Raw genomic sequence first — 23,000 nt, 5'->3', positions numbered from 1 at the left:
ACATTATATATATATATATATATATATATATATATATATATATATATATATATACAAACATATATATATATATATATATATATACAGTGAAAGCTCGTTAATTCGAACTTCAATAATTCGAATTTATGGAGGATAATTCGAACGCGAGAAGGTACCCTCACGGATAATTCGAACTACGCTCGCCTGGCACACGGCCAGAGAAACGCACCTACTGCCTACACACAAGGCTGTATTGCCTCCGAAACGGAGAGAACGGCGAGAGAAGGCAAAATCGGAAAAAAATCTAACCGACGCGGGGTCAGCCAGAAGGCAGGGGCGGCTGCCGCCTCTCCGTTCTACGTAACCTCCGAGACTTCTAGCCCGTTGCGAATCTCGGAGGCTTTGCAAATCTTGTACAGCTGCTAATGTTGTGCGGAGATGGCACGGCAAGCGCCAAAACACAGCGAATCAAGTTCGTCGCAGCTGCGCTTGCAATCAAGAACGAACGAATAAGGGCCTTCGCCACCTTCACATGTTCGGCGTCTTTGTCTCGGCAGTCTTCATCGGTTGTGTACCTCTGTTTTCAGCTTAGGAGGTATCGGCCGTCGCGATTCATTGTGATGGTGTTAAGCCTCGGCTAACGTTCGTTTCGGTGGACATCGGTGGTGTGGCACAGTCGGACCCAGAGCTTCGACTTGAAGATGGCGTGTGCCCGCGGCACACGCCACCACTTTCTGACACGCCAAATTTCTGACATTCCCTACTGCTTCCAAATTGCAGTGTACGGTTGCTCTCCTTCACTTTCGTTAGTTCGAACTTTCGTTAATTCGAACTGAAGCGGCTTCCCCTTGCGGTTCGAATTAACGAGCTTTTACTGTATATACATACATATATATATATATATATATATATATATATATATATATATATATATATATATATATATATATATATATATATATACATACATATATCTATATATGTATATATGTGTGTGTGTGTGTGTGTGTGTGTGTGTGTGTGTGTGTGTGTGTGTGTGTGTGTGTGTGTGTGTGTGTGTGTGTGGACACGTTGACATAACAACGGTAATCGAGGTCCCATGACTATGATCGTGTACGACAAAAGGTGGAGCATAGCGTTTTTGCGATTTCGCTAAGTTCCATGTTTGGGGCCGCCCTGCATACAGGATACATTTTTGTTCCGCATGAATATTTTCTCAGTGATCAGTGATCAAATCTCGATACATCTTGCGTGAAGGTTAGGCTGAAAAGTGGCTTCTTCATAGCGCGTAGCTCGTGGAGAAATGTTTGGGAATTTTTCCCAGAACAAGAAACAAAAGAAATATTGCTTAGTGTTTGAAACAAGACAAGTTGTTAGGCTTACATGAGAAAATACACAAGCATGACAAAAAGAATTGTGCATGCAGGAGGGCCCCAGACTTGGAACTTTGCGAAATCGCAAAAATAGCAAGCTCCATTTCTTGTCGTATAGAACTTTTTCCCAGGAAAACTGGAGCGTTTCATGCAGAGCTAAGGGTTATTCCTTTGTGTCAACATATTCGCCCATCACATATAAAATTCTATAGAAAGCAAAAAGAAATGGCAATGGGACTTTGATTAGCGTAATCTGAACACGCTCATATGGAGGAGACATTGCATAATTTGGAAAACTTCACACAATTCCGACAAAACCACACCTTACATTTAAAGTGCAGCCACTTCAGGCACTTGTCACACCCAATGGCGTTATCCTGAACCCTTTGCTGACATGCACTACATGTCCACAATGATTACGCTTCTGAGTAATTGTTGCAGTGAGTGCGGCCAACCCATCATCGGTGAAATAGTTTTGGATTTCACCTATCTCAACTCTGTCGTCCAGAACTGCTAAAGAAACTTTTTCAGGGGCGACCTAATTTCGTTTTCACCAATCTTGTGTCCCCTGATAGCCTTTGGAGACATGGAACAACATACCCTTCAAAAAAAGAAGCACAAAATTTAGGCAAAGCACTACAATCATATTTATTAGCTATAAACCACTGATTTCGTGCCTGTATTCTTTCTTGGCGTTCTCTTCTTTGCGGTTTGATAATTTATGTAGCTGGTGATAATCTTTATGCATGCTGCAAAAAAATTCTTTTTTCCCCAGTTTTTAATGTGCTAATGTATTGCATTCACCCTCTGCATTGATCCCCCTATGCTAGTACCGATGTGTATTATATTTCGCATCCGGACCCATCCACTAGCCTGCGGCTATTAGGTCGAACAGTCTTTTGCGTATGCACTGTAACACCTATGATGATGATAATAAATAAAGAAAGAAAGTTTACTGGAATAGAAAGGAAACGGTACAAAGCGCATTAAAAAAAAGGCATGGCACATGTTGATGTTTGTGTAGCACCAGACAATGAATATTGCACTGGATTAAGAAAAAGAAGCAGCGGGTAATTGCTCGCTTAGAAGACCAATAAGCATCCAGTGTGATGCTGCTTGAGAAATAATGATATTGGAGCTTCGAAGCCTTTAGAAGAAAAGAAAAAGAAAACACTGAATCATCGCGACGGCACAGCACACGTCGCCGTATAGACGTCGAAGTCCCTAGCTATAACGAAATTATTTTTGAACAGCTCTGATACTGTACATGCAACAATGGTTGCTTGCGTACGGTCAAATGCTCATATACTGTGGCACAGAGCTCACGGCACGGTGCGAAAACGCTCTCGCAGCGAAAGCGAAACATTGTGCGCGGACATGCATGTAGACGCGCCGTCGGTCACCGCGAACCCATGCGATCGCTGAATTGAAGCTTCATTCTGTGATGCTCCATTTGGTTACGCAGACGGCCCACTATAAGAGCATATCTTACATAGTTTTCTCTCAGCGATTGCTACCTTTAACGCAAGAAACCGGTTCGGGGGAATCGATCGCAGCGGCCGCGCGCAGTGTCCCAGCCGTACCTAGTGGGTAAAGAGATAGCGTCTGTAAACCATTCTGTGCCTTCTGTTTGTCCAAGATTATTATTTTAGAGGTAAGGTGCTTCTGTCGTTTCGAGAGTACTCGCAAAAATGTCCAGGAGAGCTCCCGCGTAGTATGTTTATTTAGCGCCGATAGCCAAACCTATGCGGAGCGCGCCGCGTTATCCCTCAGACTACGCAAATGAGGTGCTTCCGACAGATGGCGACTCCGTAAGTCCTCGGCCCCAATACCGACATCGTTATAGTGGCGTCCCCGTCGCTACAGTGTTGTTGTTGAAGTGACGGGCCCCGTCACTGTAGTGCTGATGTTAAAGTGACGGGCCCCGTCACTGTAGTCACTACCTATATGTTATTTCTGTAGTGTCGTATTTAGATTACTGTTCACTGAGACATGCGATTTGAGAGTAATTTGTCGTGATCAACATCAGCCGTCTTTCTTTCATCTGTGGCGTACTATTGCTTGGTGCATAGCGTTCAGGGGCGCAAGGAGACACAAGATTGATGACAATTATTGTGGGGGAAAAAGATAAGTCTCAAGGAGTGCAGCGTTGCCGGTTATGTATGAAACACAGCATAGTGTTGTTTGCAGTGTAAACATGAAATTTCTTCCAACAAGCCAAGCAACAAGCCAAAATTTAGACGTTTAGCCATGATATTACAACAATGCGCTCGAATTTTCACTCGCATGAACTTTTACATTTTTCTTCATTCGTTCCTATTCTTCGAATAGCCCCCCTTCTTCTCGAACAGAATAGACAAAACTTCAAGCTATACGTTTTCCTATTCAAGCATAACCAGAAATTGCAGGCCTGTGATTACTCAAGGTTTCAAAACGCCGTTGTGACACGCGCAGCCAATGCCTCGGTGACACAACGCGAGTTTCGATTTCGGTTTCATTTTCGCCTACCTCTGGTCTTGCTCACTGGAGGCCGCTAGTGTCCAACATGGCGGCGGCTTGCTGCTCTTGGCAGGCTGCGATCGCGTCGGCAAAATTTGTGGTTTCGTTGTAAGTTCCGTGAAAGTAGCGTGTGGCCGGCACTGTTCGCAACCACTGGAAAGCGTTCTACAGCGCTAAAACCTCGTTGGGACAGTCATGGAGTCTACGGAGGGAGTTCAGGTAGGTCTCTCCGCTCCGTCGGAGTACGCATCGTTTCTCCGTGCCACCGCCTCTCGGATACGGCTCCCGTAAAGCGCCGTTACCCGTAGCGCTGTTGCTTATTCTCTCAAAACAAAAACTTGATCGTGTATTGTTCCTAAACTATAGCACTTGTAGTCTGTAATCGCGAACGGCTCGTTCGTCCGCCGCTCCTTATTTTAATTTATAACGCCGCAGTGAGTAACGTTTGAATCGTCTTGGCAAGCGCCAGTGCGGTAGAATTTTCTCTGTAAGTGGAGCAACGGTTTGCGGAAAGCAAGGGCCCGCGTGTGAACCTGAGACGTGTGCTGTTGTAAACGCAGACAATAGGCATACAATAGGTGCGCGAAACCGAGCTTTCGCCGAACTAGATAGCACTCTGGCCGAAGGCAACTTCCTGCTTCTAACGTAGCGCTTTCGGAGGTACTGGAATGTTTGTTTGAGTAGCCGAGTCCGGCGTGGTAACAAACGAAGGCATCCCGTGCAGGCGACGTCGGCGATGCTGGGTGCGGGAGCGGATGCTTGCGAAGTCAACGCTCACCGTTGCATCAATCTTGCGGTTTACGAATACAACGGGTTCGCTTCGATGTCAGAAGCGCATAAACGCCGCAACCGCGAGCTCCATGTAGAGCGTGAATGACATTCATTGGCGCAACAAACGTGTGAAATGGGAGCGTGGAGTTTTATTTTCGTCACGATAACAGTTTAAATGGGGCGTTCGTATTTCGCTTTATTGCCTAGTTGATTTGTGATACGTTCTGAGGTTGCTGTCATTTTCAGCAGGTGACCGCGGCGCAGAAAAAAACTGTATGAAAAGGAAAAGAAAGAAATACACGATATCCGGAGTTAAATCGTTGCACCTTGTGCTGATATTTGTTGGTATGCTGCATGAGAGTGTACTTTCCAGCAATTTATTGCGCCCGACTTGAATTAGCAGTCGTGCTTGCGAGATAAATTAAGGGAAATTGTTATTAAACGTCTGGGTGCTGTGATGTTTTTGTGGACCTTGTGTGCGACTGGAACGGGACCAAATGATGCTGTAGAGCTCTCTAATGCATTTACAGCATATTTTCTCTCGACTTCGCCGAAGGTGACCATTGTGTGTGTGTGTGGTGTGTGTGTTGTTGAAGAGTGAACTGGTGACACCATTTCACTCTTCAGAAGAGTGAACTGAAGAGTGACACCCTCTTGATATCATAGGTTCTTACTCTTCGTAGCCTGACTGCTACTAGCTAGCACTTGTTAATTCATGACTTGCAAATATCTAGAAGTCAGCTGCTCTGAAATGCTCTCTTTGTACCAAACAATTTTGTCCACTGACTGCATCTCTGTATTCTATTTAACAAGTGAAAAGGTAGTGCCATCATGCCTTCTCAACAACTTCAGCTTGGAACACCCGTCCTCTGCTGTTTTTATTTATTCATTTCACCCTTCAGATGCATGCAGGAGCATCGACGACATGGAGAGTGTACACCAACTAGCTAAATTTAGTGTGAAAATAAATGAACAACTAATAAAAAACAAGTTATATAAAGCAAGTTAAATAATGCAATGACAGATGTAAGTATTCATGGGAAGTAATATGCAAAAAAGAACAGAATGGGCATTGCTTGTACGAATTTAACACATCTACATTTGCAACTTTTCGGTAAAGGAAACAACTGCATCACCTGTTACCACAGTGTCGCTGCAGGATTATGCTATATAAATTCTACAGCACGAGACAAAATAGAAAAGTTGAACTTTGTGATATGACCGAAAATTTTGCTATAACTGAGCCGATTATGAAGACGACAGGAGCTACGGCAAGGAATTACTAGTGAAAGACAAGTGCACCACGAATTGTAATAACATGTTCAGAGTTAACAAGTTAGATGTCACATTTCATTTGTGTAAAGCTGGACTAACAATAATTGCTCTGAGGGCTGCGTAGAGTGAGACGGCATCAAAGGTCTCTTTTAGAGGTGGCCATAAAAGTTGCTTTCTTCCGAAGGAAAGGTGTCGTAGAATTTAACTGCATATTCGCAAATGGCCCCGAACTCTTCCTCTTCCCTACTGAGGGACACTCCAGTGCCACCCCCATGACTGAAGATGACACCAAGCTTTAGTAATGCTCCTCAGGGGTTTTTACGATGAGGAACTGCTTGAGGGACACACCTTCACACCAATGCACTCAAGCACAGAAGATGGCAAGATCACTGGGCTACAAAATTTTCCTTCGGGCATTGCCATGGGACGTCATTTAAATGCAGTAACAACATTCGTCGAAAGGCGGTGCTGTGATTCACTTTCTCAAATCGAGTCAGAGTGTCGAGTGAAGGTGCATTCTAGAATATGAAGGTTTGTTTGCCACAGAAGCCAACTTCCAAGTCACTACTCCAAAAAAGAAGGAAAATATTTCCCCAGGGATCAGTGACGAACACCTTTTGAAGAAGGTCATCCAGTGTTAGCGGAAACTTCATATGAAAGTTATCACAACAGCCTAATTTTATTCGCGAAGAAAACTAGCAGAATAATGTTTTAGTAATAGGTAGCTTGGGGAGCAGGGGAGCATATTAGGACATCGTATCAAGCACATTTCCCCCTTAAAGAAATTCTAATATGGGCGTTCAAACGTAACAAATTATATTAACTGCTTAAAGCCTTAAAGTCTGAGTGCTTATTCACTTGGTACCACACTAGTGCCACACGGACATACTTAATGGCATTAAAAATTAAGGCAAGTTGTGGGGTGTTGTGGTCTCACAACTCATTTCTCCTTCAAATGTTTACGATCATTCCCAGTGTTAGTGGTTGCAGCTGCACATGAACAGTACATTTGTAAAGCAAACTGAAATTATACCCATTGAGGTTTTTAGTGTAAGTTCCTTAGCTCTAGTCGGTGAAATATTTTTGTGATAACATCACAATTGTCATACCAACTTTCCACAATGACTGCAGCCTTTGTGATCGGAATATTTATTGCAATTAAAAGCACATGCGTAGCAGCGACTTCAAGCATAATGGCGTGAGAAACATAAGGTCATAGGTACTTGATCGCTTCAGCTACAAGTGTACTTTGTAGACAAAAGCTTTTGGTTGGAAAGAAATGAAAGCTTTCAGAGCCGTTGACGAGAACTTTGCGAGTCGTTAATGGTTGGCGATGTCAGGTGTGGTGCATTCACATCAAGTCACTTGACACAAGCAGCGCATGTCTGTTCTCTCTCTTTCTCTCTGTCTGTCCAGTGTGTCGACTCTCTTCTTATGGGGTGAGAACATCGCGCAAGCTTTGCGTACCTACCTTGCCTTGATTCTTGGGTCCCCGCGTCCTTTTCTGCTGTGCCTCCACGTGCTTGCTTTTCTGCCCTTCGCCTCCTGCTCTGTTTCTGGTGGTGGGCATTCCTGTGCTTCTGCAATATCACCCAGAACTATCTGGTACAACTCATCTCACAGTAAGTATGTGACATGGAAGAAGTTTTGTGGACTGCTGCATGATGTGTTGCATCTCTGTTGGGCTTGCCTTCTAGTGCTTTGCTTTCCTTCTTTTTATATAATTGCTATGTGATTTGTATGATGTGTATTACTGCAGCATTGATTATTTTGTTTTGAAGCTCTGCGCACTGCGATAGCTATCGTGCACAAAGCTTCAGTTTGTGCATTCAGCCGTTCTGTTTGAAGCTAAAGCTTCCATCTGCCTGTTTGCTGTGTCTAGAAGTTTTCTTGCTTTAAATGTTTGTTGGAGTTATATAGTATGCAATATTCGTGCGGTTTAGAGTGACGGGGTTACTTTAAATGTTTGTTGAATGGAGTTATATAGTGTGCAATATTTGTGTGGTTTAGAGTGACGGGGCCACTTTATGTGTAGCTCTGGTCATCACACTCTTCTTCATAAAAAACAAGATGTGGGAGCACAAAAGAAAACAGGAGCTGCCTACAATAAACTTAAGAAAGGTGTTTGTATGGTAATAATCTTTCAATATGTGCCATAACAGCAGCATGTGGCATGATGGAATTCATAGTTTGGCATTTACGCTGATGGGCAATATCATAATGGGGTGCGTATACTTCATGTCTTGTGGCAAGTAAACAAGAATTTTTGTGTTGAAGCCCAGCATTTTAGAAACAGGGTTTTGCAACACTGCTGACTGAAGACAAATGACTTTCTAAGTGCCGGGAGTGCAGCTGAAGAGGCATATTGTTTTGTGCAGTGATTGTGTGCCCATATTCGATTCATCACTGTAATTATGTGTCGGATACCTGTCATACAGTCGCTTTTGATCCTTGTTGAAGTTGGTCTGCATCAGAACATTGCCAACATTGTTGTAGGAAGACAAAGCTTAAGTGAGTATAGCAGGATTTAAGTAGACTGTGCTCATAAGGAATGTGTACCAGCCCTTGATGCATGTTTATTTCAGCTGTAATATACTCGGGCATGCTAAAATGCACCTGTGTTTTAACAGGGGTGTAGCAAACATTTGAAATATATTTATACTTTTTGAGGGCTCGTAGGCTGTATAAAAGAATTATGAGCACTGTTATTATTTTAACAATGTTCATGCAGACAACATGCATGGCTTCAGTATGACATCCTGGAAGTTTTTGTCCATTGATTAGGGTTCGTGAAATAAGAAGCATGTCTGTAGAATTACTTGTAGGCGGTCGTTCATTTGTCCACTGCACACATTGAACAGAAAACCTATGGCCACCTGTTTTGAGGAAAGGACAAAATTCAGTTACTGGGTATTGGAATACAGCATTGAATACCAAAACCACTGATTTCTTGCGTAACTTGCAAGAGATGTTGAAACCTTCATGTGCATTACAGGTTATGTTCTGACATGCTGAAAGAGCATATTAGTATCGTGAATACATGATTGACCTCACCAAGAAGGTGTTATGGTTCCGGGAAAAATTATTGTTGAGATAGGTTGGGAGGAGGACATTTTCTGTTGCAGGCACTCTAACTATATTGCTGGAGGCGTGAACCTGAAGTATTCCAGGGCAGAAGCAGAACTATGACTGCTCGGCTTTCTCATGTGCCTGTCATGCTTTAAAGCAATGACAAAGCACAATGCTGCTTGACCAATTACTTTAATGATCTGATAAGCATGTGCATATTAAGCATGTTCCGTCAGCACATGAACTACACAGATGAAATAGAAGGTGATGATGATGATGATGGACCTCTGTCATGGCTCACACCCACTGAGGGGATAGGCTAAGAAACGGGCGGCAGGAGGTAGCTAAAAGAAATTCTTATTTAAAAATGAGAAACTCAAAGTAAAAAAAAAAGACGTTGCAATAACTAGACTAGTACACAAGTGAGCAGTCAGATTAATTGAAAGGGGAATCTTAATATAGAGAGTTAATGTTAGTAAAGAATTTTGAGAAACTAATTTAGGTGAAATGAATGCGGATCTGATATGTAAAATAAAGATACAATAATTAGCAGGGTAATCTTTTTGTTTCAGTTCAATAATCGAATACTGCAGAACGTCTCTGTGATTATAGTCTAGGGTTGAGGCCCCAGATGATAATAATACTTGTATACTTAACCCTAATCCAATATTGCAGAGTGGAGGTTGAAATATCATTCTCTGGTGGGAATATTTTCTGCATGATAAGAAGTAGTGGTCTATTGACTCAATTTCCTTACATTTGGGGCAGAGGGGGCACATCGTCAGACCAGCTCTATGTAAATAAAAATTCATATGTAGGTTACAAATTTGTGGGTTACATTTGTGGGTATACAAAATTTTCTGTATCTCGATGCAGTGAGGTAAGCTGTATGTGGCAACACAGCAACAAAGGTCCAATTAAACACGTTCTGGCTAATAAATCGTTCATTTTGTAAGTACAAACCATAATGGCCAGGAACCCACAGCAAATTAATTTTTTGTAAAGTTGTAGAGGCTAAGTTTTGGAACACACCTCAGATAGCTGTATTCATTACCGTGGAAAGTGACCAACATACCGATAGAGAATCCGTAACTACGACAGCTGATGATTTATTAGCGGGAAGTTTGCACAGTGGTAGAACGATCGCCAATAATTCTTGGAAATAGGCATGCAATCTGGAAGTCCGCGGTGTATTGGCTGGCGCGGACAGTCTATCTCGTGCGGCACGCTGCAAACGGCGCTAAGTGTAGGGCGACTACCTCGCGAGTGGGTGGCGCCTTGTTGCGATTCACAGCCGCCGCCGCAGACAACCTCCGCTCACGCAGCGCTTTGTTTACGTAGACACGACGCGCGCTACTCTGGCGCCATCTCGTAGCCATCGTCGCCACAAAGACCCTCGTGCGCGGCACTGCGGTTTTCCAGAATAGTGGCTAGCCGGGCTAGTTGGTACGAACACGTTCATTAGCAAACAGTGCGAATAACGGGACACAGAAAAGAGGCGCACGACACAGGCGCTGGACTTCCAACAAGTGCGTATATTGCGCGATATATTCGGCGCTCGCGCAATAAACACACTTGTTGGAAGTCAGGGCGTGTGTCGTGCGCCTCTTTTTTGTGTCCCGTTATTCGCGCTGTTTGCTAAAGAAAGGACTACGCTTTTCTTCTCACGCCTTCTTCATATCCTCCTTCTTCAAATCCCCCATCCCCCATGAAAAATAAACACTTCCCGCCTATGGTGTCGGAGCGGTGCTGTAGTGCGACGCTCGTCGAACTTCAACTGTCCTCCCCGGATCGCCTTTGTTTCCACGTCCTTCGCGCGTTATCATTGAGGGCCTACGCCCCGACTTTTGTTATGCCAACGCAGTGGACGGCGTCGCCCTTTCATTGAGCGCGTTTATGTTGCAGCTTTCCCGTTGCGGCCGAAGGCGGTGTTTCTTGAGCCGCTTCCAATCGCTCTCTGCGATCGTGCGAATCGCGTATCGTGCATGAATGGGAAACGCGAGGTTGGCCCACGCGGGAAACTGACGAAAAAGAGAAAAAAGAAGAAGAGAGATCGAGAGAGAGACGTAATGCGGAAAGAAGTAAACCTGTTGGCTTGGCCTCCTAGCCGGGCGAGCGAGTCGGTAACCGCGGCTGCTACCGGAGGCGCCGTGGGTATTTGTTGCTTTTTTTTGCGCCCTCCCCCCCCCCCCCCCCTATTAGTGTTTCTTTCACTTCGTTATTTCTTTTCCCGGGCGAAGTCCTCATAAGTTGCTTTTGATTCCGTGACCGCGCTTGCTCCAAGAGCGATAAAGGCGACTGCGTTTATACCGTGCGAAGAAAAAAACAAGGAATTAAACAAAAGAGAGAGAGAGGGAGGGGAGGGTAAAGGCTTCTGCCGGTTTGTGTACATCTTACTGCTTCCGTTTAGGTTGGACTGTTTGCTCCCCCTCGCCCGGCCGCCATTTATTCATTTATTTTTTTCTTTTACGTTGGCACGCGTGGTGGCTTCGTTGCGCTTAGAAACCGAATTAAAAATAGGTTATCGACATGAGGGAAAGTGTATTTAGAGAATGCACGAGCGCCGTTTCTTTTCCTTGACTTCGTTTACACGCTCGGATTTAATTTTTCTTCAGTTGACTTACCGCCGCTCGTGTGTTTTTTCTTTTTTTGATCGTCCGGCAGTATAGAAGGATGCAGAGATACAGAGCGGCGGTCTCATTTCCACCTGCTGGACTGGACGAGGAGAAAGTTTTTCTTTTTTCTTTTCGAGGAAGGCAAACGTATTACGGATGGTGGGTGGCTTTATCGAAGCGCCTGCATGTCGCTTCTACCGGGTGCAGTTAACTTATTCGTCTCAATCTTTTCTGAATATGTGACTCGGATAACACGGAGCCCGGGTGCCCCGCCTGCTATTCAGAACGCAGTACAAAGACGTCCGTATTTATTTTGAAGCTTTTTGTGCGCAAACAAACAGGGATGAGGAATAGGAGTAAGACAAGGACTAGCGCTTTCTAAAAACCTTGTGTTACTTCTATTCTTCGTCCCTGTTTGTTAGCGCACAAGAAGTTTTAAGATGAGTCTGTTCCAACTAGGCCGACTCGCAGTTATACTTCAGTTCAGATTTACGTCCGTACTGTCTCAAAGTTCGAAATCTTGTAGTAAACTCTCGAGTTTACTCTCTATGACTCCTTTCTAACTCCGATTGGCTCTACAGCGCGCCCTGTTATTGGTCGAGAACGCCAACATGGGAAACTTCTGAGAAAATGGAGGAATACGACAGCTGTTCAGGATAGCAGCAGTACTGCGGTGTCTTTCCGGGCATCGTCGATATTTGCCGTCTGTTGGCGTTTCCAGGCAGCCGGGGAGGCCGTAGCAAACACGTGAGCCAATCGGAACTGACAAGATGGCGAATGGGCATACACTAGGGCAGCTACGCAGTGTTACTCCGCGCATTTCTCAGTTCGTCGAATTGCGTGACCCATACCTTATTTTATATATCGTTGACATGTAAACCGAACGGGTTATATCTTTTTTCGTCAGTGCCAACATGGTGAGAAGTCCTTCTAGCCTTCGTATATAGCGTTGCCTGCTGTGTGTGAAATGAAGTATATAGGATAGCAACCCCGGTGTTTCTTCGCTGACCACCTTTGTTGCCGAAGTTAACCGCGGCGTAACGGGTAGTGTCGAGAATACTTTTCTTTGTTTTTGCTTTTTTTAAATTACCTCTTATAGGTTTCCCTGCAGTTCCTTGTCGTGTACAGGTCTTTCCAAGGCGGCCGCGCGTCCCACATAGAATCCGTCGTTCTTCCGCACCGTTTCCGCCATGCTCTGAAACCTACGGTATACTTCTGAGAAGGCTTGCCGACCGGCCCGTGTTTCCTACCACTCATTTAAGTATGTTATGTTGAAAGTGCACTGAACAGCTTTTGGGCTCCCGGCACACCACTCTAGATATGGACAAATTAAATGGGAATAAATCAGTTATGATTGTAAATAGAACGTGTTCTTTAAAGGAGCACTGACATACGTTTGGCTTTTCTGTGTTTTTTTTTTTGTTGCGTTAAGGGAAAGTTCTCGACTCGCGAAGAACGATCGTGTTTAGTCAAAAGAGGAGAATTCGCATTCTTTATGCCTGAAGAGATCGTTATCCCAGTTACGCTCGTACATATTTGTTAACGGGCCCCTCACCAGGCCACTCAGCAAACTTCGGTTGTACGCTGGAAGTTGTTACGTGTTCTCTAGGGCGCGTTCTGTCGCAAAAAATTTTCAAATCGGCTTATTAATTGCCGAGATAAAAATATTCCGGGGCCGCCAACTCATGATTTCAGGAGGCGAGCTTCATCGCAAACGTAGACGCTCTCTCCACTTGCCCCGGCTAGCCTACGCAAGGGAAATTCCCTCCCTGCCTTTGCCATACATGAGCTCAAGGATCACGTGACGCATACGTCACGGGCCCCGCCTTCATATTTTTTTTCTCTTCGTTCTTTTTGCGTCGCGGCGCACTTCCGCTGACGGCGTCGCGCGCGAGCTATTGTGGTTGTCTCGTTTCGTGCAGCGCACGATTTTGCGCGCTGTGCACGAGGGCACCTGACTGGCAGCATAAGTCAAGGGCTACACGAATACTGAGGCAGACACAAGAGGATCATAGAGCACGATCGCGCGTTGGAACACGGTGGAAAATGACGAATGGGCTAAACGTAGTGCGACGTAGCGTGAGCGCGCTCATACGCTACGTCACGTTGACGAGGACAACAGCGTCTGTAGTTCGATCTACGGTCCGACGCACTGGAGCAGCCGACGTAACCGGACGCGGCCAACGCGCCGATTACGTCGGACTATAAACGCGCCTATAGTTTCGGTGTCAGCGCGCTCGACTGCACGACGTGGGAACAAGCAGACGAAACGGAAGTGCATCTCTCTTAGCGCGGTGAGAAGTAAAACAGAAGACATTCGGTTCGTGCGTTTTATTATTTCTCAAAAGCTTTAATTCGTCAGTTCGAGCAACATATTACACAACTAGAAGATCTTGCCTTGAATAATTCTCGAAGTCACGTGTCACCGCGAGTGACGTCACTGTTCAAACACGTGTACGTAGGCCCACTGGGACGTGTACGTCATCCCCCGGCTTGGAGCGCGGTCGCCGCGAGGGAAAGGGAAAACGGCGTACGGTTTGAAATTTCAGATCTTTGCGCGGCGCCTAGCGATGTAATACTTTGCAGACACGATCGTTATCGCGCATTGTATGCTCTGCGCTCGGCAGATCAAAATGGCCAGACCTGTTGAGGGGCTCTTTAACCCAGCAGTACCCAAACACAGCTCGAAATAAGCGACAATCAGAACAACTTGTTCACCTTTATATGTGGCCGTGGATGGAGACCATATTTTTACAAGAAAACAACAATCGTGTGTTTGGGTAAAAAGTTAATTATCACTGTATCCTATTTATTAGTAATTGCTTTGATAAAAGTACCAGCAACCGAAAACTCGCACCAGCGTATCAAAAACGCAACTTCATAGGCTATGCCTTACGTTACCCGCGCATAAATCATAACTTTAAGTTATGAAGCTTAGCGCAGCCTAAATAATACGTTGGGCATTGCAGGGTTACATATTCAGTGTATTTAGCATTGTTTCAGGCATACAATGAAGGTATTGAGTGACAACACGAAAGACAAAGCGTAATCTGCCTGACGAAGGCCCTGATACTCGTTGGAAAACAAAAATAAGAACTTACTTTTTCTTGTAGTTTTTTATCGCTTCTGGATCCAGCTCCGCGTCAAATCCACGCCGTCTGGCACAATCGACCTCACGCCGGGCTCGCCGATCTTCAGGGCGCGCTTGTTTCGTGGCCGATCTAATTCTTTTCGGCACGGCCGGCCCGTCCCAATCGTTTCCTTGTGGTCAGTCTACGCACCTTGATTCGCAAACCGTGGCCGCGCGAGTGCGGTTCTACAAATATATATAGAAACAGAAATCGGGAGCGTATATTTCTGAAGAAAAAAAAAAGAGTGTTCTCAGAAACACTGTCAGGTGGAACGAGGAAACTCGAGTCTACCTTGCTGCATATGCGTTCGCATCGAGTTTGCCGCGAAGGTTTCGAAGTTGTAATCCGGTCGATACGCGTGTGTTTTGCCGGACACTGCGATCGACTTTCGCCTTTACGTTTGTTGGCCCGTTCCACGATTCTGTGAGGTTTCGCAGTGGCTCTCCTGTAGGTGTGTTCGTTTTTTAGTCTACGACCTTCGTCTTCGCGATCCGTGCACCGCCAGAAAAAAAGTGTGTTTAGAGCGCGGATAAGTGATTGTTTACGCGGCTAGATCATTGACCTTTGGAAGCCGGGTGCAAGCTTGACTGTTGAGCATGAGATGTTTGCTTGGTGCAGTTATGTAGTCAGTATATATATATATATATATATATATATATATATATATATGTGTGTGTGTGTGTGTGTGTGTGTGTGTGTGTGTGTGTTTTGACGAGGTTTCCTGGCCCCTGTCCAAAAAACACTCCATCTTTTAGCGGAAAGTCGCGAAGTAATGACTGTGATTATGTTTACTTGGCTCATGACTTTGTCTTGTTTATGTTTTAGTTCCCATAAATGTATGTCTCTTTTTTTTTTTCTTTAAGACTGCGTACCGTTTTTCTAGCTTTAAGTTAAGCGCTGCGTTGACGATTCAACAATAGGAATGTGAACAGTTAAAACAACCCTCGTTTTTTTTTTCTATTATGTACAAGATATCAAGATTGTGATTTGCCTGTATAAAAGTAGGTTTGATGCACCTATATATGGCCCCATTCACACCCGCTTCGGTTTGTCTTTAGAAAAGTGACGCCAGACAAAGGCGCGTATATCCATCCCCCTTGGAATAAAATAAGGGCGAGCTATTATATCGAGCTCAACGGAACTCTTTTTTTTTTAGAAATGTTCCCTCGGCAGACAGACAGACAGACAGACAATGAACTTTATTTGATCCTGAGGAGCTTCAGCGGAGGCCCCTATCGGGGACGCGCGGAAGCCGCTGGCAGTTTTTTTTTTTTTTTACTATTGACGTCACGTTTGTTCTCCCGTGGGATTCTTCAACGTGCCACCTAGATCTAGGTGCACGAGCGTTTTTTTTTTTTTTTTCGCATTCCGCCTCCATCGAAATGCGGCCTCCCGCGTCTACGAATCGCACCCACGACCTCGTGCTCGGCGCCATACAACGCCACAGCCGAATGCGGGCATCTACTTTCCGACAGGAACCGCAAAAAAAACAGGCTGTGTGTACGTGCTCTAGCGGTTACGCAAGCCGAAGCGAACGTCGTCCAACAGTTTTAAACCCGTCCATTACACGGTCCACGCGCGAGACCACCCGCTGCATACAAAAGGGGGGCGGATGGAAATGAAAAAAAAGGAGAGCGGGGGCGTGGAACGGGGTCACGATCCCCCGCTGGAACGGGGTCAGGAAAGGTCACTTTTCATGCAAAATAGCGACCGCACGGTCGTCGTGGCCAGCGTGTTCGAAGCGGACCGTCGTGGCGAGCAGCAGGTCGCCGTGTCCGGCTGGCGACAACGGCGCTGGCTAGCGGCTACACCATCATTGCGCGTCTTTCAAAAAAAAAAAAAAAACTAAAAAAGAGCTTGGCTTTAGTATTGTATGCAGTGTCGTCGGTACAAGTTGCGTGCATCACTCGATGGAGCATAAACCGTTGGCATGCGTCGGTGGTCAAGTTTCTACACGACGTGAAGCAGTAATTAACCCGCCGTGGTTGCTCAGTGGCTATGGTGTTGGGCTGCTGAGCACGAGGTCGCGGGATCGAATCCCGGCCACGGCGGCCGCATTTCGATGGGGGCGAAATACGACAACACCCGTGTACTTAGATTTAGGTGCACATTAAAGAACCCCAGGGGGTCGAAATTTCCGGAGTCCTCCACTACGGCGTGCCTCATAATCAGAAAGTGGTTTTGGCACGTAAAACCCCATAATTTAATTTTTTAAATTGAAGCAATAATTATGAAAAGGTAGAAATGGAGGTTGCCTTCGACAGGACGTATAGCGGCTTAGGCACGCAGGGGGCCCTGCATTAAAGTGTAGCGAGAGTAAACGCTCAACGCGAAATTTGTTCGGTATTACGCCGGATTAGTAGAGTTTTGAAGCCGACCGCGCTTAACAGGACTAGAAAAAATTATGGGGATTTACGTGCGAGAAGCACTTTCTGATTCTGAGGCACGCCGTAGTGGGGGACTCCGGAAATATGGGCCACCTGGTGTTCCTGGACGTACAGCTAAATCTAAGTACGCGGGTGTTTTCGCAATTCGCCCCCTCCTATCGAAATGCGGCCGCCGTGTGCGGGATTCGATCCCGCGACCTCGTGCTTAGCAGCCCATGCAACATCACAGCCACTAAGCAACCACGTCTTAATTTTCCAGTCTTAACAAGACTGGAAAACTTTGTTTACTATTCTCTGTACGGCGGCGCAGCGAACTTCTCGATGCTTTGAGCAGTCAAGTATACAGTAGACTATAGCTCTTGTCACGCTGAACAGAACTGCAGTCGCACACGAACAGCGCTGCATAGATCACCGGGGCGGCGCTGTCGTTTTAGACAAAAAAGCGCTGGAAATTGACGACAAAAGGCTCGGGCACGGCCGGTTGGACAGACCACAATGGAAAAAAAAAAAAAGAAAGAGGGCTGTTGGGCTTACGTGGTAACAAGCTCAGGAGGAAAGAGAGACGGGATCACGTTGCAAAACATTCAGAGAAAAAGGCGGCTTTGTTTGCAAAGACGAGCGTCCCTAATTGAAAAAGGCCTGTACTGCAGTCGCAGAATCGCTGACAGCCCGCTGGTCGAAGATAATTAGCTCGCTACTTAAGTGCTCGGGGGGGGGGGGGGGGGGGAGGGTTCGACGTTTCACCGAACGCTCGCGAAGGGCAGCGCACGCTATACCGATGAAAACAGCAGCGCGGCCGTGGAAGCTTGCAGCAATCCGCGTAGCATACCAGCGTGTGCCACATTTCAGCGTGCGCGCGCTTTAAGAAGAGGCGCACCAACGCATCGTTTGCGAAAGTGGTCGAAACTCGGCAGGACCATCCGCGCTGTAGCTTTAGTGGGGCTATGTGGCGTTACGCTGCCTATGTAGGTCACGTGCGGCTGCATCTTAAAGGGGGGGTGGAGGGGAGGGCGAAATGCAGGGAACTCTCGGGTGTACCTGTAGGTTTGAGCGCGCCTTAACGCTGCAGTTCACAAGACGGACCAAATTTCGTGCGGACCACTTACAGTATACGTCACCCATAGTGCCACCAAAGCAGGCCAGGCCGCATGTATACGCAGGGCGAAGCAACAGGTGGGCTGTTTTCCAGCGCAATTCTTTGCCGCTCCGCCGCGTCATGTTAGTTAGTCCGCAGAATTCGCGTGTAAAATCCAATGTAAAGACCCCCACCCCCCAGGGGGTCGAAATTAATCCGGAGTTCCCCCACTGTACGGGTAATACGTGCTCCATAATCGGATCGTGGTTTCGGCACGTCAAACAGCACCTTTTTTCAAAACTATTATTGTGCCAAAGCATTAGATGGCCCGTTGAGTTTGCGGTGTATACTTGCGGTATTTTTAGACAACCGCGCGTTGTTGCCTGCGAGTACGAGATGCGTGTAGACAAGACACCCATACGTCTGGGTGCGCGGAAATGCAATTATCTCGACTCGCCTTTCGAACAATAAGCGTGGCTCGCTTAATTTGTGGGAGGCCGCCTATATCCCGGAAGCTGACTCGTTTCCCATTGTGTTCGCCCGCTTTCTTTATGTCGCTAGCGTGCGCGTTATTGCCGGTGTGCTTGGGCGCGCGTATACATATATTATAACGTCCCTTCGCGTTAAGCGCGTGCTTCTTTCTCTTCGAGGTCTAATAGCGGGCTAATTGGTTCGCCGGCAGCACCGTTGTCACGCTTACGCCATGGACTTTACGGCGCGAGATTTAATCGTATTTACGAAGTTTTACGGCGTCGGATGCAATCTGGGTGTTCTGTGAATATCTTTGCGCGGTATAGCTCAACACATTCGCCCGGTTGACTGAGCGAGTGCGTCATGTGCTGTTCCGTAGAAGGGAGGTGGGGGTGGGGTTAAAATAGTGGAGTTTTATTTCGTGATTTATGTAACCCGGACCTGTTAAATTACACTCTTAAACAAACGTACACCCTTTGGGTTGTATATTTGCCACACAGCTATAATCGTCATCTGTCTTGCCCGCAATTCCTTTCTTGAAAACGCTGCGCTCGTTACTTTCCTGTCGAGAATGCTCTGCCATGCTGATAACGCGCATGCCGTTCGTGACTTGGAAGTACTGGGTTCGCAATGTTAAAGAAAGGAAATGCGGGCAAGACAGATGACGATTATCTTTTCGTGGCAAATATACAACCCAAAGGGTGCAATTGTTTTTAGAGTTTAAGAGTGTAGGTCAGGGGTTTCATTTCGGGTTGAAGTGGCCGCATCGGTGGATGCGGAATGGAACCTAGTAGATCGATCATTTACTCAGTCCGTAACTCCGGCCCAAAGTTTGGATTCGTTAAAGCCGTTATGTGTGGAAGGACGATCCCTGTAATAACAGATGCTGAACAGTTTCTACAGCAAACGCGCGGGCAATGTCAAATATATCTTGCAAGCGAAACGCTTTGCGGGTTAGGCCGCTCTTGTTTTTTTTCCCTATTTCCAGTTTACTAATTTACGCAGGTGCGTGCGAATAATTAGTGTGGCCTTCTCCATGAGAAACTGCTGCCGCTGCATATATACTGTCTCGTTCTACGCTTCGCCTGTCGCTTGTATAGATCGTTTTGATTTCCATGAGCTTTCAACGCACGGATAAGGTGAGAATGGCTTAAGTGTCCCTGGACCTCTAGAGACTATGTAGGTTGCTTCGATTTGCGTGAGAAGCAGGGTCCCTCGGCGGGCGACCTTTTATTTGCGTGTTTTCTTTGATTGCTTTTTTTACTTTTTTGTTATCCTTTGTCTTTTGACTGTGGTCCTTGTGTCAGCTGAGGGGAAGCATTGTGGCTGCTTAACAGAACAGAAAACGCCTACATTAAAGGAGTACTGATATGGCATGCCGACTTTTGGGGGGGGGGGGGGGTAGAGGGGCGAACGTTGCTCGTTAAGGCCGATCCACACGACGGACGAAATTGCTCTTTTGGACCGTGGTCCGCGCATCACGTGATAGGACGTCACCAGTTCGTGCGGACCACCGTTGGCCCGCGCAAGACCGTGGCCCTCGCGGTCCAACAAATCGCCGAGGCTTCTCCCGCTTCAATTTTGGCGGCGGACCGCATGCATACCGCAGAGATTTCGGCGCAGCCAACGAATGTTGTCCGGCAACAGAGTGTCTTCAGCCAAATCCAGTCTAGTTTTCGGCTCAGCAAAAGCCAGTCGTTTCGTGTCCGCCATTCCGCCTGCACGTGCGTGCAGCAGATATATTTTTTAAGCACCATGTCCTCTTCGAGAGACGAGAAGGTTATTCATCTTGTATTCCTCGTTGAGCAGTTTCCGGCTTTGTGAGACTCGAGCCGGAATATATAGAGTGTAGTTGGTTGGTCTGCTCTGCTGTCTGCTATGGCGGTCCGCTGTGTGGATGTGCTCTGCGCCGGACCAGCCCGTGGCGGGCCGTGACGTCGCATCACGTGACCGATCGGCCCGCAGATTCGGTCCGTCGTGTGGATCGGCCTTTACGAACGACGCTGCCTTCGCCATAACTAATGGAGTAGCAGTGCGGACAGAACTGTTCAATGCTAGAGGTGAGCTCCCCGAGTATTCCGAATTATGTGGTCTCTGTGAGATGCAGAATGCCGTCAGCGAATTGTGCCGTGAATGGGTGCTGCGATGATTGGGATCGGGCATGAAATAGATGGTGGCTGGCCCATGCCGTCGTCCAACTCACCCATGCTGAAGACGTTGTTGAAAGGAGGGACTTGTTCTCAACGAGAACTAGGAAAATGGGATTTATTTACAGTATCAACATGAGAACGTTACACTTCATCAGTCTAGCATGACTGAAAGAGGAATGCACACCCAGCAGCCGCGCAGCAGCTGCTTATAAACACTCTGTACTCCCTAGATCCCTAGGTGAGGGAAAATGGCCATTCGACCTTCGACCAATTCGGAGCGTCTGAAGTTATCGTTACCGACCCGCCTTTGAGGGGGAGGGTTTACGCACTCACTTCCGCACAGGTTGCACTGACCGCACTAATGTGAGAGGGTTTTCGCAGACACGGGTCTTGTGCTGAGCAGGCGCCTCTTGATCCCAGTGTTGACCCCACCGACAGTGGCCGCCGCGTCTGTCCATTGAGTGACTTCTAAGGCCCGTGAGACGGCGCCGCAAAACCTCTTCTTCCCGGAGTTCCGCCGCTGCAAACAAACCGTGACGGTGACGCCGAATCCACTTACAATACTTGGTCCGCCGACTGCGTCTAGACATCCCGGAGCCATTCCGTTGGGGACGCGGCGCATTGTCGCCCTTACAAAGCGAGTCGCCGCCGCAGACATGCCGGCGCCTTTCCGACGGTCGCTTCCTCGAAGATCGCCAGCCCGCGCCGGTCGAACGTAACAGTGCCAACACTGTAGTAGTAGCACTACTGGCTTATCCTACAACTTGGCTTTGCTCAAAAAGGAAAAAAAAAGACTGGCGCATGCAGCCAGTAAAAGCATGGCCTTCGAGATCGGCTTGTGTTACTTAGAGCCAGCCTCGCTGGAGCGAGGAATCGGACGCCGCCTATCACTGAAAAATAATTGAACGCTTTGTAAAACATAAAGAACAGGAACGTCGGCTTGATAAACAATATATCGCTTCCTCACAGCTAGAGCCGCACTTGTGGCCTGCTTCCCACCAGTACCGGCGTTTAATTGATATCGCGCTCGCCTATCACTGTTTCCAGTATGTTTCTTGAGCGCATGCGAATTGTGCGACCGCCTTTGAATGTTGTAGCGCGTAGTTTCGCGTTACTGTGTGAATTTTCTGGTTTCCATTTTTTATCCTCTTCTTCTTTCTCCTTTTATTCCCTTTACCCCTTTTCCCAGCACAGGGTAGCCAGCCGGTACTTACACTGGCTAACCTCTCTGTCTTTCCTCCCCTTTGTCTCCTCATTCTTCAGCGCGCCTACATCCTCAGTGCAGATTTGAAAGTTCTGATAAAACATTCCACGGCGTTTTCCGCGTTACCACTGTATGATTGCGCTATCTGACCAGAAAGCTTTCCGTTGAACTAAAAAAAAATGCGTACCGTAAAAATCGCTAGCCCGTCCATTTAAATTTCTCCGATGCTGAGCCGAATCGAACCCACGTCACAACTGTTCCTCAAGGATAGCAGCCCGACGGATTACCAGTTGTGCTACAAATACACTGGGTATGCACCGCCTTTAAATGAATTTCTCCCACGCCAGGACTTTAGCGAGCTGCGCCGTGTATGCACTGGGTATAAGTGAACGTCTCGCTAACTGGAGTCACCGAGTATGTGCCACATAGTGTGCGGTCATCGAGGGTATAATTCTCAACGTTCGCACGCACCAGTGCGTGCCATTCATTTCGGATACCACCACATGCTTCGCGGCGGCGTCGCCAGATGGCGCGAAGTGTTCTGAGGGAATCGCGAAAGAAAATTCGCGCTACCATGTACACGCCTCGTACGCAACTCGTTTAGACGGTGGCAATGCACGTTGTGTCGCTACATGCATTCAGTGCTTAGCGCATTGCCGTCGACAGTAGTTGAAGACATGGGTTCTGCCGAATTTTTACTAGCAATGTCAGTTGGAATCAGTAGATGCTTCATGCTGGCGAAAGAGGTATACCTTAAACGATGGTTTTGGCGTCGCGGACCTCGTCTTTATTGTTAGTTCCACAGTGTGCCGCCTGCGAAAGCATTAAGCCGATACAATGACCTACGAAATTTCTTGGCGCGTTGTGTGGTTTGAAAAGCGGCACGGTGCGCAGGGAATCTAGAACACCATAGCTGTTGGAAAGACCGCTCGTTAAACAAGTGTATCGATACTGCCGCTGCGGTCGAACGACCACAGTGAGAAAGCTTTTTTTTTTTTTTC

The 23,000-nt window shown here is 46.8% G+C and overlaps 1 protein-coding gene across 3 annotated transcripts in view; it reads left to right on the top strand.

Moving 5' to 3' along the window:
* The first annotated feature begins 3,883 nt into the window (after positions 1-3,883).
* Positions 3,884-23,000, top strand: part of LOC135910172 (putative FERM domain-containing protein FRMD8P1) — a 98,813-nt gene continuing 79,696 nt past the window's right edge. For 2 of the 3 annotated variants that reach the window (XM_065442227.1, XM_065442223.1), the window contains exon 1: positions 3,884-4,070. In XM_065442227.1, the coding sequence (XP_065298299.1) occupies positions 4,047-4,070 (24 nt within the window). In that variant the 5' untranslated portion in view covers positions 3,884-4,046. Of the gene's footprint in view, positions 4,071-7,313; positions 7,520-23,000 lie in introns of all 3 variants that reach the window. The other variant, XM_065442224.1, reaches the window with a different exon arrangement.

The sequence above is a fragment of the Dermacentor albipictus genome, chromosome 7, assembly GCF_038994185.2.
Source record: "Dermacentor albipictus isolate Rhodes 1998 colony chromosome 7, USDA_Dalb.pri_finalv2, whole genome shotgun sequence".
NCBI lineage: Eukaryota > Metazoa > Arthropoda > Arachnida > Ixodida > Ixodidae > Dermacentor > Dermacentor albipictus.
The sequence above is the reverse complement of the archived record's forward strand: the minus strand, read 5'-3'. Positions and strand labels throughout refer to the sequence as shown.